The sequence below is a fragment of the Cervus canadensis genome, chromosome 18 (genome assembly GCF_019320065.1).
Source record: "Cervus canadensis isolate Bull #8, Minnesota chromosome 18, ASM1932006v1, whole genome shotgun sequence".
Classification (NCBI taxonomy): Eukaryota; Metazoa; Chordata; class Mammalia; order Artiodactyla; family Cervidae; genus Cervus; species Cervus canadensis.
The window spans coordinates 62174553-62190173 of NC_057403.1; the positions used below are offsets into that span (position 1 = coordinate 62174553).

At 51.4% G+C, this 15621-nt stretch overlaps 1 protein-coding gene across 1 annotated transcript in view; it reads left to right on the forward strand.

The window, feature by feature from the left end:
• The window catches only part of CFDP1 (craniofacial development protein 1), a 98686-nt gene extending 84194 nt beyond the window's left edge, over positions 1 to 14492 (forward strand). The window contains exons 6-7 of the mRNA XM_043436915.1: positions 1944 to 2102; positions 14194 to 14492. Coding sequence (XP_043292850.1) covers positions 1944 to 2102; positions 14194 to 14284 — 250 coding nt within the window. The 3' untranslated portion in view covers positions 14285 to 14492. The remainder of the gene's footprint in view (positions 1 to 1943; positions 2103 to 14193) is intronic.
• The last annotated feature ends 1129 nt before the right edge of the window (positions 14493 to 15621 follow it).

A 15621-nucleotide genomic window follows, 5' to 3' on the forward strand; every position in this document is an offset into this window, starting at 1 on the left:
TCAATCCCTGGGTCAGGAAGATCCTCTGGAGAAGGAAATGGCAACCCACTCCAGTATTCTTGCCTGGAGAACCCCATGGACAGAGGAGCCTGGCGGCCTACAGGCTCTTCACTTGTCTTCACTTGTCTCCATGGGGTTGCAAAGAGGTGGACATCGTTGAGCGACTAAGCACACACTCACGCTCTGTTCCTGGTAAAATATAGTCTGTGTGTGTGGATGGAGAGACTGTTGTAGGGACTGAGTTATCTGGAAAAGAATTAGAAAGTATGAATTGAAAGCTCATTAAAAACTGGAAAATTCATAAGCAAATTGGGAACAAAGTAGCCATTAGAAGATCTCTCCAGTAAACTCCCACACTGGGGGTGAGAGCACAGTGCCCCACCCTGAGGGCCAGAAAGGCCTTGTCTCATCCTGGAGCTGCGTCTGCTCTCGGTTTGACCTTTGCTGTATCATTTAACCTCTCTACTCTTGGCTTATTTGTCCAGCTCAGTGAGGACAGTGACGCCTGCCCAGCCTCTTCTGAGCTGATCTTAAGCTGACAGCATAGAGTAGGGTATGACCACGACGGGGAAGCTAACATCCCCTCCACCAGTATGAAGAGAATGAGAATGTGGAGGGTAACTGTCCAGCCCCTAGAGTCTCGTGTTCACTGTGGACACTGGCCTGTCGCCTCTCTCCAGGGCAGAGGTAGTACGCCGTCCCTCCCCGGCACTGTGCTGCAGGGAGGTGGGACTTCAGAATAGTTGGTGAGTCAAGATCACCTCGAAGGTTCCTCCTCCACCTCTGAAATTCAGTGCTCCTTTTTCACAGGCATTAGGGAGAATAAGATGAGAAAATGGCCATGAAAAGCACTTGGAGAATTAGCCTTCTAGACAAGTGAGAGGTACTATTATCAATGTTATCAGTGGGCCTTGTGATGTTAGCTCATAGAGTTTTTAAAAGTTTTAACTCTTGCATATCCCAGTAGAGCAGAAAATGATTTCTAATTTTCTGTATGCTGGTATATAACTTGTTTTACTTTCTGAAGAGACCAAAAGCCGTGTTCCTTCCCTAGTTCCTTCTTGTCGAACCTTCTTACTAGCTGCAGTTTGTTTTGCTTATTTGAACTCACACATTAAACATTGACTGGAAACATGCGACCTGCCAGGACTTGAACTTGGGCATGTGGGGTTTCTCCCGCCGTCCACGATAGCGTCACCAGCAAGCAGAGCACAGGCTGTACATTCCTTGCTCTCGGGGTGAGGAATGTTCTCCACGTCCTGGGAAAAACCAGGGTCCTGACTCATAGGAGTTGAAAGGAAACGATCTTAAGAGTCTTTTAAAGACATTATGGCCTCTTGCTCATCAGTTGTTGGGGTCTGGCTCTCGTTGTCTTGAAAGGATTCCCTGGGGCTTCAGTGCACAGCTGACGACACTGACACAGGGTGGATGACGTTCACCCTGCACCTTTGCTTTGGGCCAGGCGCTGTCTTAAGCACTTACATAGGAGAGATGCGACTGCCCTGTGAGTACGTGTTCATTGTGTAGATTAGGAAACCAAGACAGATGTATTGATAGTTAAATAACTTGCCTAAAGACACATGGTTCAAGTTGGAATATGAACCATGGCATGTGATTCTAAAACCAAGACTGAATCATGCTGGACTTCTCCCTCCTTGCAGGCAGAGACCTGTCTGTCATACACACCAGAGAGAGGTCATTAGGATCTCCTATCCCCAGCTTGTTATAGCGGGCAGAGGTATTAAGCAGGAAAAGCACATTAGAATTCTGGTCTCTTTACTGTGTTCTCCTCCCCAGACAGGAAGTAGTACCCTGGATGCAAACACGGCTTCCATTAAGATAAGTAGTTTGAGTCTAGGGAGGCCCATGCCAGTCAGAAAAACCACTACTCAAGAGATTAGAACTTTTACATGCTACATGTTTCATGTTTTTGCTTTCCCTAGGTTAAAAAGATCAAGTGGCATGAGCAGCCTTTTGGGGAAAATCGGAGCCAAGAAGCAGAAGATGAGCACCCTAGAGAAGTCCAAGCTGGACTGGGAGAGCTTCAAGGAGGAAGAGGGCATTGGCGAGGAGCTAGCCATCCACAACCGAGGGAAGGAGGGGTAAGAACCAGTGCATTCTGTTCCTCTGATGCCCTCGAAGCCCCGGGAGAGCTCTTTGCCCACACGCCACCCCGTGTAAGTAGGTGGGAGCTTTCCACAGTGAAATGGAAAATGTGAGTGCTCTGCTTTGCTGCTGAAGCTCTGCTGTCCTGGGCAGGTCCCTCCGGTGAGAGAAACACTGAGGTGATGGGCTGAGGGTGGGAGGGTGTGTGAGCAGGAACTCCCTGGGGAACAGGCATGGCTGCCACAGTGAATCTGCTGACGTGCGGCTCCTGTGAACTGTGTCAGCTCCTTCATTCGTATGGCCACATTGGCTCACTGTATCAGCCTTGGCCTCTTCCCAATTATTTGGTCTTCTGAGAAGCCAGGCAAACACAGAGCCGGTAGAGTGCCTAGATGTTGTCACATTACTGTGGGACTTTTTTGTTTGGGTTATCTTGACCCGCGTGGGCCTTCACCCTTGGTTTCAACCTGTGTGACACACCAGCCCTCAGACAACATCTGACCATCACGTGTGCCCTCTTCCTCTTCACTTAGCAGTACAAAGAGGATGTCCATAAACTCTGCACAGGCATATCCCAGGAGAAATGGTTTTCAGTGGTTTCTTAGGAACCTCAGAAGGAGCCAAGAACAAAGGGACTGCAAAACTGGGTCCGTGGCTCTGAGTCCACTCCTGCCCCTTGCAGAGGCACCCATGGCCCGGCAGACGGCCCGGCGCCCCCACCCCTACAGAGAGAGAGGGGTGTGCATGGCCCAGCACCCCCCCACTACAGAGAAAGAGAGGTGCGCGTGGCCTGGCGCGGATGGCCCGGCGCCCCCAGTGCTCCCACCCCTACAGAGAGAGGGAGGCCAGCATGACCCAGCACCCCCCACTACAGAGAGAGAGGCGCGCGTGGCCTGGCGCGGATGGCCCGGCGCCCCCAGTGCTCCCACCCCTACAGAGAGAGGGAGGCCAGCATGACCCAGCACCCCCCACTACGAGAGAGAGCGCGCGATGGCCCAGCACCACACCCCCCCCACTACAGAGAGAGAGGCGCGCGTGGGCCCAGCACCACACCCACCCCCATACAGAGAGTGATGAGTGCGCGCGTGGCCCCAGCACCCCCCCCCTCACACACCCGCCCACATTGAGAGAGGCGCGCGTGGCCCAGCACACACACCCCCCACATTGAGAGAGGCGCGCGTGGCCCAGCACACACACCCCCCCACATTGAGAGAGAGGCGCGTGTGGCCCAGCACACACACCCCCCCCACATTGAGAGAGAGGCGCGCGTGGCCCTGCGCCCCGCACCCCCTGCAGAGAGAGAGAGAGGCGCGTGGCCTGCCCCTGGCCCGGCGGCCCCACCCCTCGCCGGCAAGCGCTTTCCTGCAGTCCCTGTGCGTCCCTGAGGCTCAGCTCCTTTGCCAGTAAACTGGGGTGATCGTGAGGTTGGTGGTCTTGATGGTCGTGAGGCTGTCGTGAGACAAAGATGTGATCTGCTTATCATGTGTGTGCATATATAGCACAGGCGACCTCAGAGGTACTGCAGGCTCAGTCCCAGACCAGCACGATGAAGCGATAACACAATAAAGCCTTCATGCGAAGTTTTTGGTTTCCCAGTGGGTATAAGTTATGTTTATACTATACTGATAGTTGGTTAAGTGTTCAGGCATTATATGTAGAACACAATGTACATACCTAATTTAAAAATACTTTACCTCTACAACATGTTAACAATCATCTGACAATACGAAATTGCCACAGTCCTGCAGTTTGTGCAAAAACAGTATCTGCACAGTGCAGTGTCGTGGAGCACAGTAAATGGACGACACCGTCCACATAGAGCCCTTTGCAGAGACCCTGTCAGTGTCACCTAAAGGTGTGCATTAAATGGGTCGCTCAGGTTTATTTATAAGCTACATTCTAATAAAGAGGTGGGAGATTTGTTGGGGGGCGGGGTCATTTTTCGAGATTAGGTTTCAAGACTATGTGAATGAATGTAGAAGCTGATCAGGATATGAAATTTTTTTTTTCTCTGATGACATTATGGGCTTGTGTAGCTACCAGGCTTCTGAGTTTGTCTGTCAGAGATGGTTGGCCACAGGACAAGGGCAGAAGTGCCAAAGCCATCCGAGGAAAGCCCACGAGAAAGCACTGGCAGGGGTTGGTGTTACCCTGAGGTCTCTGACGCACGCCCCAACCTCCCCTCTCTGATTCAGCCTAGGCAGCTCAGCCCCGCCTCTTCTCCTGTTTGCCCAGTGATCTCAGGCAGCGGAGGAACTGCCAGTGTGTGCCACACTTTACTGCTTCTCTGAGGATTGATTATATGGGTTAGACAATGTTCTTTCTGTTAATAGAGGTCTTGTAAAAGTAAGGAGCGGTGCTGCTGAAGATAAGGGAGAGATAAGAAAATGTAGGCTGGAAGCGAAAACAAGATGATTAAAAAGGACGTCTGCCCCAGGAGGGCTTTTCAGGCAATGGAAAATCACATAACTGGGTTAGGGAACAGCCAAGAGCACGGAACTTTGCCGCTCTCTGCTTTTCCCTGTCTATGAGCCTTTCCCCCCGGCCAGGCAACTCCACGGATCTGACTGTTTTTCCAGTGCCGGTCTCATGACTGCTGCACTCTGCTTCGGCTCCTCTCACCTGCCCTCGCCAGCGCCCACCCCACACCTGCACTCACTGCCTCTCCTGGCTCCTGCTGGCTGATTAAGGGCCCAGCCCCTATTCCAAGGAAGGAGCTGTTGCTCTGGTTCTTAACCTTGGTTAAGCACAAGTCTCTTCTGGGTCTTTTCCCAAAGTTCACATGATAAAGACATCCCTGTACACTGCTGAATCAAGAGTCAAGGGTGTGAGTGTGTGTGCATGCACACTTGTACACATACATAATGGAATACTCCTCAGCCACAATAAGTAGTGAAAATTTGGACTTCCTTGGAGGTCCAGTGGATAAGAATACACCTGCCAATGCAGGAGACATGGGTTTGATCCCTGGTCCGTAAAGATCCCACTTGCCACAGAGCAACTAAGAGTGTGCACCAGAGCTGCTGAGCTCACACTCTAGAGCCCATGAGCTTCAACACGGGGTTCATGCACATTCTAGGGCCCTCGGGCCATGAATACTGAGCCCGAGTGCTGCAACTGCTGAAGCCTACACACCTAGAGCTCTTGCTCCGCAACAAGAGAAGCCTGCAAATGAAAAGTAGCCGCTACTCGCCACAGCTAGAGAAAGCTTGCATGCAGCAACCAAGACCCAGCTCAGCAGCAACAACAGCAGAGAGAGACTTTGCCATTTGCAACAACCTGGATGGGTTAGAGGGTATTATGCCTAGTGAAATGCTTAGTGAAGTAAGTCAGGGAAAGACTAATACTGTACGACATCATGGAATCTAACCTCGTAAACAAAGCATAAATAAGCTACATGGGAACACAGCCAATATTTTATAACTATATGGAGTATAACCTTTAAAAATGATGAATTACTGGGGAGTAACCCTGGGCCAGTGGTTAAGACTCTGCTTCCACAGCAGGGGAGCACCTGTTCGATCTCTGGTCAGGGGACTAAGATCCCACAAGCCATGCAGCATGGCCAAGAAATTGTGAATTGCTGTGGAGAATCCCACGGACAGAGGAGCCTGGTTGGTTACAGTCCATAGGGTCGCAGAGTCGAACACGGCTGGAGTGACTTAGCACAGCACACCTAAAACTTAAATAATGTTGTGCATCAACTGTACCTCGATTAAAAAAAAAAATCACAGATACCAGTATCTTTAAATCACTCCTCATGTGCTTCTCATGTACAGCCAGGACTGAGAATTACTAGACCACAGCAACAAAATTCTAGAAATGAGAGCAAGACAGTCAGCTGCTGGGTGAGCCTTTCCAGCATCTGCGTAACTAGAGAGCCAACTTCAGAACAGGCAAGAAGATTTCTGTGGAGAAGTGCGCCAGTGCCACAGTGTCAAAGAGCAGGGGGCACAAGCCGAACCTGAAAGGTCTGTTTGGTCAGGTCCCCCAATTCCCTTACACACGTGCCAACGAGAGCAGAGGTCATCTGGGGAGAGTCCGCTCTGAGGGTGGAGAATCCCAGACAGTGTTACCCTGGAACAAAAGTGATCTCTGCTGGAGCTGAGAAGGGGGAAAGATCATATTTGATAACATCTCGAATAAGGCACTTGTGAATAATCATTGGCCTCTACCATAGTTATTATGAGACTGTGACCTTTTTACAGGTACCATATTTAAATTGTTCTCACACAGAAGAATCCAGATCACAAACACACAAAATGATTACAGGTGATAAAAATATTCCTGTAATACAGTCCTGATTAAAATAAGATAGAGAAAGAGAGAGACTGAAAGCACTCAGCCATGTCCGACTCTGCGACACCATGGACGGTAGCCTACCACACTCCTCCGTCCATGGGATTCTCCAGGCAAGAATACTGGAGGGGGTAGCCATTTCCTTCTCCAGAGAATCTTACCAACCCAGGGATTGAACCCGGGTCTCCCTCATTGTAGGCAGATGCTTTACCATCTGAGCCACCAGGGAAGTCCAAAATAATAGTTGAGGTTAAAAGATTATGTTGTGCTTTTTGTGTTTTGATAGTAATGCTACTTCAGTAAGTGCTATGCCATCTTTCCCCTTGTAAACCTTTGATACAATTTGAAGCTACATTGGTTAGTATTGAATTATTATTGTCCAGTCTTTTAAAAGCAATTTTGCTATCTTAAAATATTCACAAGAAAAAGCAAAGCACCTTGAGAAACAGCAGGCACAGGATCAGATTGGCAGAGAATTTAGACAATGAAGATAGCAGATACAGATTTTAGTACAGTTATGCCTGCTGTATTTAAATAAGTAAACAAACTTGAACATATTTACAAGAAGAAGAAACTATAAAAAGTGGCCCTAGAACTCCCCTCATGGTGCAGTGGTTGAGAGTCTGCCTGCCGGTGCAGGGAACACAGGTTCGACCCCTGGCCTGGGGAGGTTCCACACGCTGCAGGGCCGCGAGCCCTGTGCACCGCAGCTCCTGACCCCTGCTCAGCCGTGCCCCGCAACGAGAGAAGCCAGCGCAGTGAGAGGCCCAGCCGCCGCAGCTGGGGAAGCCTCTCGTGCAGCAGCGAGCACCCCGTGCGCTGCAGTGGGACCCAGCACGGCCAGACAGAGATAGGATTCTGTTTAAGGTGGCCCTAGCAGATTGGGAAAAGACCCAGACAAAATTTCTAGAAGTGAACATTTTAATAACCATAATTAAAAGCGCAGAGGATAGATTTAATAGTAGTTAGATCATTATCTAAGAGCACACACAAACTGGGAAAGAGCCAGAAGAAATCATCCAGAATATACTTCAGAGAGACAAAAAGACAAAAACTATGAAAGAGGGAAGTGAAGCTTCCTGGAGGACAGTGTAGGAAAAGATGAAAGATACCTCTTTATAGACTTTAAAACCCAAAGAATCCCAAGATAAATAAAATAGAAATCCACACTGCAGGGTGAAACTACAGACAACCAGAGACAAAGAGAAAAGTCTTAAGAGCAGCCAGAAAAAAAGAGACTTCTCTGAAAGGAGGGGTTATACTGACAGGTAGCTTCTCAATAACAGAACTTCTAATAACATCCCCAAACTGGAAACAACTCAGATATCGATAAATAGTGTACTAGACAGATAAGATGTGATGTGTTCATGCCCTGGGATACTCTTTAGCTATTGGAATGAACATGGGTAAGTTTTGGTAACATAAGAACACAGGTTCATGCAGTATGATGCCATGTATTTTATTGATTTAATTCCATTTATACAGAGGTCAAAAATGGGCAAAAACAGTGTGTCCGTTAGGTCAGTTTGTGAAGAAGCAAGTCAGAATACACAGCATGTATGTCTGTGTGAAGTTCATGGTTAGGCCATCACCAGGTCAAGAAGCACAGTGCCGCCCGCCTTCTGGAGGCACATGTGTATCTCTCACCGCCACCCACATACCGGTATCCAGCACCCAAGCCCAGCCAGGTGTGAGCCTGCCCTCATTTCTGCTTTCAAGTTTCTCTTCCTCTGATATTACGGTCTAGTTCTGTCTGATTGTGAATCATTATAAAGCAAGCTCTCCCGGGCCAGCTTGGATTTCTCTGGGGTGCTCATCCTCTGCTTCCTGGCTTGCTTTATAAAATGATTCATCTGCCTTGCCCACTTTATACTGTGAGGGTGTGGTGGTGGTTTAGTCGCTAAGTCGTGTCTGACTTTTGTGACCCCATGGACTGCAGCGCGCCAGGCTCTTCTGTCCATGGGACTCTCCTGGCAAAAATACTGGAGTGGGTTACCATTCTCCAGGGGATCTTCCCAACCAAGAAATTGAGCCTGGGTCTCCTGCATTGCAGGCAGATTCTTTACCATCTGAGCTACGAGGGAGTTGGGTGTATGTTCTGTTTCACAATAAACTGAATTGAAATTGAATTCAACTCCGGGCCCTACTGCCAGCCTGTCGTGTGCTGTAGCCCCCGTTTCTGCATCTGTGCAGTAGAAACTCTTCAGTATCCTCACGGGTATTTTACGGGAATTAGATAATAAGTTGGGGAATGTCTGGCATGTTTACAGATAGGGTTCCCACCCCCCAGTCTCCCACCCTCTCTGCTTTCTCCCATCTGCCGTTACTGACCACGCCCAGCTTAGGGCCTTGCTGGGAGGCTGGGTGCTCTTTGCCTCTAAACTCCTTCCTGGTGTAGTCCTGCCAGGCCTTCGGGAACACCACGCTGTGGCCTATACAGCCTGGAGGCACCTCCTCTCAGTCCTGGGCTTTAAGGTAGGAGGCCCTAGGCCCAAGTGCTGGGCAGCTCCTCACATGCTCTCCTCCAGGAAAGCTCACTAATTCCATGGCTTGCTCTGGACAGATACTCTTAGAAGGTATTGGTAGTGGGGAGGTGAACCAGACCCTGCGCTTGGAGCTGACTGCACATGAAGCAAAACACTACCCGAAAAGCTACCCCCCCCCCCCCCCCCCCCCCCCCCGCCTGAGCACCCCACTGAGCTGAAGAAGCCCGTAGCAGCAGTTTAGTTCACATCTCCATTTGCATGTGCAAGACGCACCTCAGACTTAGCATCCAAAACCAGGTACGGACAGCCCCCGCTTTCCAGGAGTTTGCTCTGTGCCATTTTGCTTTTACCAAAATCCTCCATGAATGCTCTCCCTTTTCTCCCTAACTGAAAGAAATCTGAAGAGGCTTCATTTTCACCAAAAAGGTAGTTGCTTCTTCACACCATGTCAGCTAAGAGAGGTGTCATAGGAACACTCTACTTTCAGATAGCAGGGGAAACCTGGGCTTCCTTTCTTTCCATAAACAGCCTCCTTCCTCAGACTTCGCAGAAAATGATTCCATCCCCATCCACTCAACTGATGAAAGAAAACCCTCGAAGTCAGTCCTGAAAGTGCAATAGAAAATTCTCGTGTGAAGTGTGTCTCGGCCCCTCCCAGCTGCTCGCAGTTTGGTACCAGCCACAGGCGTCTGCATTTGTACCTCTGTTCTCCTCCACGTCTCAGCCAAAGTGATTTTTTGAACGTGCAAACCATTTTCCCTGCTCTCCCTGCTGAAAGCCCTTCAGTAGCACTTAGGTCAGCGTTCACCTCCTCCCCGGGCGTTCCACGCCCTCCCTGAGCTGTCCACTGCCCACCTGTTACTCTTCTGCCTGCCTGCGGCTGCCCAGCTCTGCTCCGCTCCTCAGCGCCTCCCCAGTTCCTCCTCCGTGCCGGGCTCTTGTTGGTCACTCGGGTGCCGCTCTCTACTCCCCAGCGTAGCCCACCGTAGAAACCTCCATCACATCTCCCTGATCCTCCTCACACTGTCATGTGGTACGGCATCGTGCTGTTTCATGTGCAGTAACTCCGAGGGCAGGGTCTGGCTCACCTCCCCACCACCAGTGCCTCCAAGAGTGTCTGCCCAGAGCAGGCGCTGAGCCTTGTGCTGTCTGGATGTCCATTCTGCTAGCTGTCAGGCACCCGTGGTTTTGTTTGGAACCTAGGAGGACTAGAATTAACCCCCCAGAAAAGAAGGGCATGGCATGTCGGAATGAGATCTCCATTCAGGCATCTTTTTCAGTCAGCAAGGTTGGTTAAAATGCCTGTACCAAAGAGGTCAGCTGAACAGCAAAGAATTGCTGCTTTTCCTCTGAGCCCCGCACTCCAGAACTCAGTCCAGTATTTCAAGATCCGTGTGGCCCTCAGGCCTCTAGCATTGCTTCCCTCGATTCCTGCAACTGCTCTTACTAGATTCCCTGGCGGTATCCACTGTCAGCGGCACGTCTCTCCTGCACTGCTGAGGCGAAGGCCGGCAGGCTTAGAAGAGGGATCAATGCACAGAGGAGAGGAAGCCAGGCATGGTCTTGGCTGCTCCTGGCAATCAAACTAAAGGTCGTGGAGCATGATGATTGGAAACCAGGTGTGTTTGTGATTTGGAGAGACCACAGAAAATAATTTTCTTTCTTCAAAGAGCCTATTTCCATGACCCCCAAGAGTCACAGCTTTGAGGTGAGATGCGAGGAGAGCAGTGGGGAAGAAGCCTAATTACAGTCAGCGCCCTCCCGCTCTGGCCCCCGAGGCACGCTTGAGTCCTCTCCCTCGGCCTCGTGCGATGTCCATGTCGGGCAGACTGCTGCTTTCACGCGCGGGTCTCAGAACTGCAAAGTCCGCTGCTCATCACACCCATCACAGAGCTCTGTTCCAGCCTCAGGGCCTGTATCGCCTGTTGCTTTCTGGTGTTGATCCACTTTCCTCCCCAGGTTTGTGCTGTGCAGAACTCCTGCGGGCTCTGCCGGGGGCAGAGTGATAACCAGCCACGGGAGGTCCTCGTGTGCCGCTTCAGACTCCCTGCATCTGTCTGTGCTCTTTCTCCACTCTTCACCCCCAATTTTTAGCCGCTCCACCTGGCATGTGGGATCTTAATTCCCCAACCAGGGATGAAACCTGCGTCCCCCATGATGGAAGGGCAGTGTCTTAACCACTGGACTGCCAGGGAAGTCCCTACTCTTTCTTTTCCTAACCGTAGGTCTGGAGGCCTCTTGTGGATGGTTGTGACCGTGTGGCAGAGCTTTTTTGTCTTCTTCCATTTTTCCTTCCCTCCTCAACGGCCTGGATCTCAAGGAAATTGGTGGCAGAAAAGTGATTTGGGTTGAAAAATCAAAAAGATAACCAAGCCTATTGTGTCTAACCTGGTTCTGAAAGGAAAGGCTCAGCACATCCCTTGGGTTTTGGTGCTGTTAGCATACTTTGTGAGTGACAGTGAAGAGCTGCAGCCTCTTAACCGGGCTCCATAGGAAATGGTGGCAGGAAGGGATGTCCCCACCTCCGCCTCCCAGTAGACAGGGCTGAACCAGGCTGGTTCCCAGGAGTGCTGGGCACAGACCCAAAAAGAACCTTTGCACTTGTCAGCTGGTGGTTCTCCTTGGAGACTGTGACCTGCTTACGGGGCCTGAAAACTTCCTGAGGCTCAGGTTAGATAGGTCATCCGCTCGGGCCACCTTGCAGAGCCAGCCTTCCCCGCAAGCCCTTCCTCTTTCTGGAGCCCTTGGTCTCTTGGTCCCTGTTCCAGCTGTCCCGGGTTCTGAGGCTTGGGAGTGATAGTCATGTCAGAAATGGGAAGCAAGAAGCCCACAATGCTCATAGTCATTTCTGGTTTTATTGTTTACAGAGTACTTCTCATGGTTTCACTGTATTGTCAGAGAGGTGTTGTAATTTTTACTCGTGTTTTCCAGCGAAGAAAAATGAACTATCCTGCCCACAGTCACACACACAGTTAATGCTGGAACAACCCTCATCCTTGGCACCTTTTTTATCTCGGGGAGGGGGGGAGGGACTTGTCCAATAGAACTTTGGTTTCTGGTCCGCTCTTGGCAGCAAGCCAAAGCCATCACAAGGCTCCTGTTAGCAGCTGCAGGTGCTATAAATGGGGGAGTGAAGTCGCCAGACCTGCCAGGATGGCCTTTGTCTGGGTTGCCCTTGAGAATTCAGTTGCCTTCTGCACATGCGCCCCCTCTGCTGCTGGAGGCGTTCCCTCAACCCGAACTCTTCCTGCACCTGCCTGTTTCGCACCCAGCCTGGCCTTGGTCTTGATGGTTTCAAGGTCAGCTGGACCCGACACAGCTTCCGGGAACCTGCGAGGCCATTATTTATGCTCGCTGAGCATCTTAATTTAAGTGTCACTTCCTCTACTTTAAAGGAAAGTCAAAGAGGAAAAACCGCAAATGCTCAAAGCCGCCTGCTTCCTATTATGTCCCCAGGCCGTGCTCTCAGGTGACCCTGGCTGGTAGCTCTCCTGAAACGTGCGCTGAAGTCTTCTCAACCACAGCCCCCCACCTCTTTTCTATGGAAACCCTAGGGGCAGTTCAGCGCGCTGCTGTCAAAACTCTGACCCCCACTGTGGCCTTCAGCCAGGGCCCCTGAGCCGGTGTGTGGAGTTGTGGGGCGACACCGCCCATCGGTCAGTTTGGGCTCAGGGCCCCACTGGGGGCGTTGCGGGGCCTCTGTGGGGGACGGAGGAGGAGCTTGTTCTGTGTGTGTCCACTTCCCGCCACCGTCTCTCCTGCTTGCTCACTTTATCAAAAAGGGTCCTCTGCCCCCAGCAGTGGCTTCGCCGTCTGCCAGGAATCTGAAGCTGTGATCTGTATTTCACTGGCTAAATCTGACAGCCTGACCCTGAGGGCTCACGTCGAGCTTACAGGCAGGCCTTGCCCTTGTGTTTCCAGCCATTCCGGCCCCTCCATGGCGATTTTGACTCAGCTGCCGAGTTCCTGATCCTGGACTGGGTTGTTGTCACAGATGCTGGTAACATGCACCAGAGAGCTCACTGCTCCTCTTGAGTTGATGGTCCTCAGAGCCCTGACTCTAGAAGCTGGCTTCCCGAAATGATGGTGGCCGCTCTCACTGCCATTTTATGGAACACCTGCTCTGTGCTAGGCGTCGTATGTACACTATTTCATTTAATCCCCGCCGCAGGCCTTCAGAGTAGGGGTGATTATCTTTTTTTTTTTTTTCCTGGCAGATTAAGAAAGAATTAGCCAGGTTAGAAGGCTTATTCAGAGACAGCCAGCAAGTCACAGGGTCAGGATTCGGCCCGAGCTGCCACCCCGTCTGTAGTGAGGCACAGGATTAGTGGCCACCAGCCTTCGGGATAACGGGGAGGGGGGGCTGCCCTTCACAGGCTGAGCTCAGCCGAGGAACACGGGGTCCTGAAGCCGGTAACGTGCTCCCCACAGCGAAATGACCTTGTAGTCACAGATGCACATTTTCCGCAGTGCAACAAAGGAAAGATTAGCGCACAGATTCAATTATGTCTCCCATTCTTGGTGGCAGTTTTGCTCTCAGTAGATTACTTGGCAGAGAGCCCCTCCCCCCAAGGCAAATGGCAGCGCACTTTATGGCCAGAAGGTGCGTGAAAATGGAGCTGTATCTCACTCCCTGCGGTGCCTGCCAGCTTCAGCCTGGGGCTTCCCTCCCACCGTGCCTGGCAGGCCGAAGCAGGCGAGGGGCAGGCCGCCCGCCTTGAGGGGACCCCAAGTACATGAGCCCTGGGCGCAGAGGCACTTGACCTCGTTCCCTTGGAGGAATTTAGGGAAGCTTTCTCTGTCATCCTCACGGAAGGCCCCTGGCCCCAGGTGGGTGGAGGACACCGGAGAGGAGGGATGGGTGAGGGGAAGGAAGGGCCGCCAGCGGGTAGGTGCCCCGACAGTGAACACTCGCCACTGTCAGCTGCTGTGTGACCAGGTCAGGCTCGAACCCGGGCCTGACTGAGCCCTGATTTCCTTTAAACCTGGTTACACAATCACTTTTCCTGCCCCCAGCTGCTAATGGACTTCCCCTTGATAAGTTGTTGCTTTCTCTTTTTCATTTTACTTTTGTTCACCTCTGAACCAGAAAGTGCCTTGTTTAGACCAAATGAGTGGTCTGGATATTACTGAAAGAGTAGTGGCGGCCCCTCTGGGCACTGCCCGTGGTCACCTGCCTGCATTTGCTGTCACCCACTGAGCCCCGGGCCGGGTGGGCCCTTCCCCCCGGGGAGAGGGGGTGCTGCCGGGGAGGCGTTTTCTCTTACTCAGTCTGCTGACCGGCATCTTCATTTTCTTCCAGGTACATTGAACGAAAAGCTTTTCTAGACCGAGTGGATCACAGGCAGTTTGAAATCGAGCGAGATCTCAGGCTGAGCAAAATGAAGCCCTGATGTGATGAGGAGCCCCCGGCAGCTCAGTCCTCTCTACAGCGTGAGCTTCTTGTGTGTCTGCGAGATGTTTCCTGTTGCTCATCGACTGTCTCCCAGCAAGGTCCTTTTTTCTACATTGAATTTCTTCTTTGTATCTTGATCTCACATGATTTCATTTGTTTAGTTTGTCCTTTCAAAAATAAAAATTAAAAAAAAAAGTACAAGTTGATCCTGTGAGAGGCTGGTGAGGATGACGCCACTTGCCGTCCCTGTGTTCTGCTGCAAAGTCTAGGAGGCCGAGCCCATTCCTCAGGCCTGTCTCTGCCGCTATGGAGAAGGGCGCGCGGCCCGCTCGCCGTGGGCCCGAGAGCAGGGGCTGTCTGAGCCGGGGCCCGCTGTGCTGGTGCGACGCCGAGCCCCACGCTTCTGTCCTGACTGGGACTGCTCCTCGCTGATACAGTGTAAGGATGTAAAATAAGGATATGCCATCACTGAATTAGAGATCTTTTTTTTCCTTCAGCCATTCTCCTCTCCTTTAAAGTCAACTTCCCATGTGTTCTCACCTCAGTAATTCTTTGATTGGGGGTTTGTCAAAGAAAACCCCAAAGGACTCTTTTTTTTTTTTTAACTCTTTAGAAGATTTAAATTCCAAACTTCATATTAATAAAGTAGTAAACCTCACAACCTGCCTCTGGGGGCGGGCGGGCGGACATCCTGAGTAACATGGATGGGGTTAAGGGGTAGTAGGGCTCCAGAGACTGGAATTCAGATCCTGCCCGTACGCCTACCAGCCCTGTGACCTTGAGCACAACTCAGCTTTCTGAACCTCACAGGGTGGAGGTGAGCTAGTGACACGTGCAGGGAACACGCGCAGGTCTCCCCCTCCGGTTCTCTGATACACAGGCAGACGCTCACGCAGCCAAGACGAGACTGTCAGCCCTGCGTGGTCGTGAGGTTCTGACCCTCGCTACTCACTGAGGCCAGGCTGGGTGACGGGGCTGACTGAGGTGTGTGCATCTTCGATACAGAATCATCTCTTCCATCAGAGTCTTGTTTGAACTGTAGCCAGCAATTTTTAAGAACAGGTGGATAACAGTTTATCTAGCTCTTCACGTCCATGGTTAGTGAAAACTGATCTGCCTAACTCCCAAGGGAAATAACATCCCTTTCCAGGAGTCGGGAACTGCCAAGGAAAATGTCTGCAGGAAGTGGGGAGCCTGAGTCAGCGCTGGGAGGCAGCTCGACAGTCCTTTGCCAGGCACCGGGCACCGCCCTTGACTGTGGCGGGGACGACCGAGGAAGGCGGCCAAGGACACTTCCTGGCCTGTCTGTGGAGTCCAGAAAATCCCTGAGAGCTG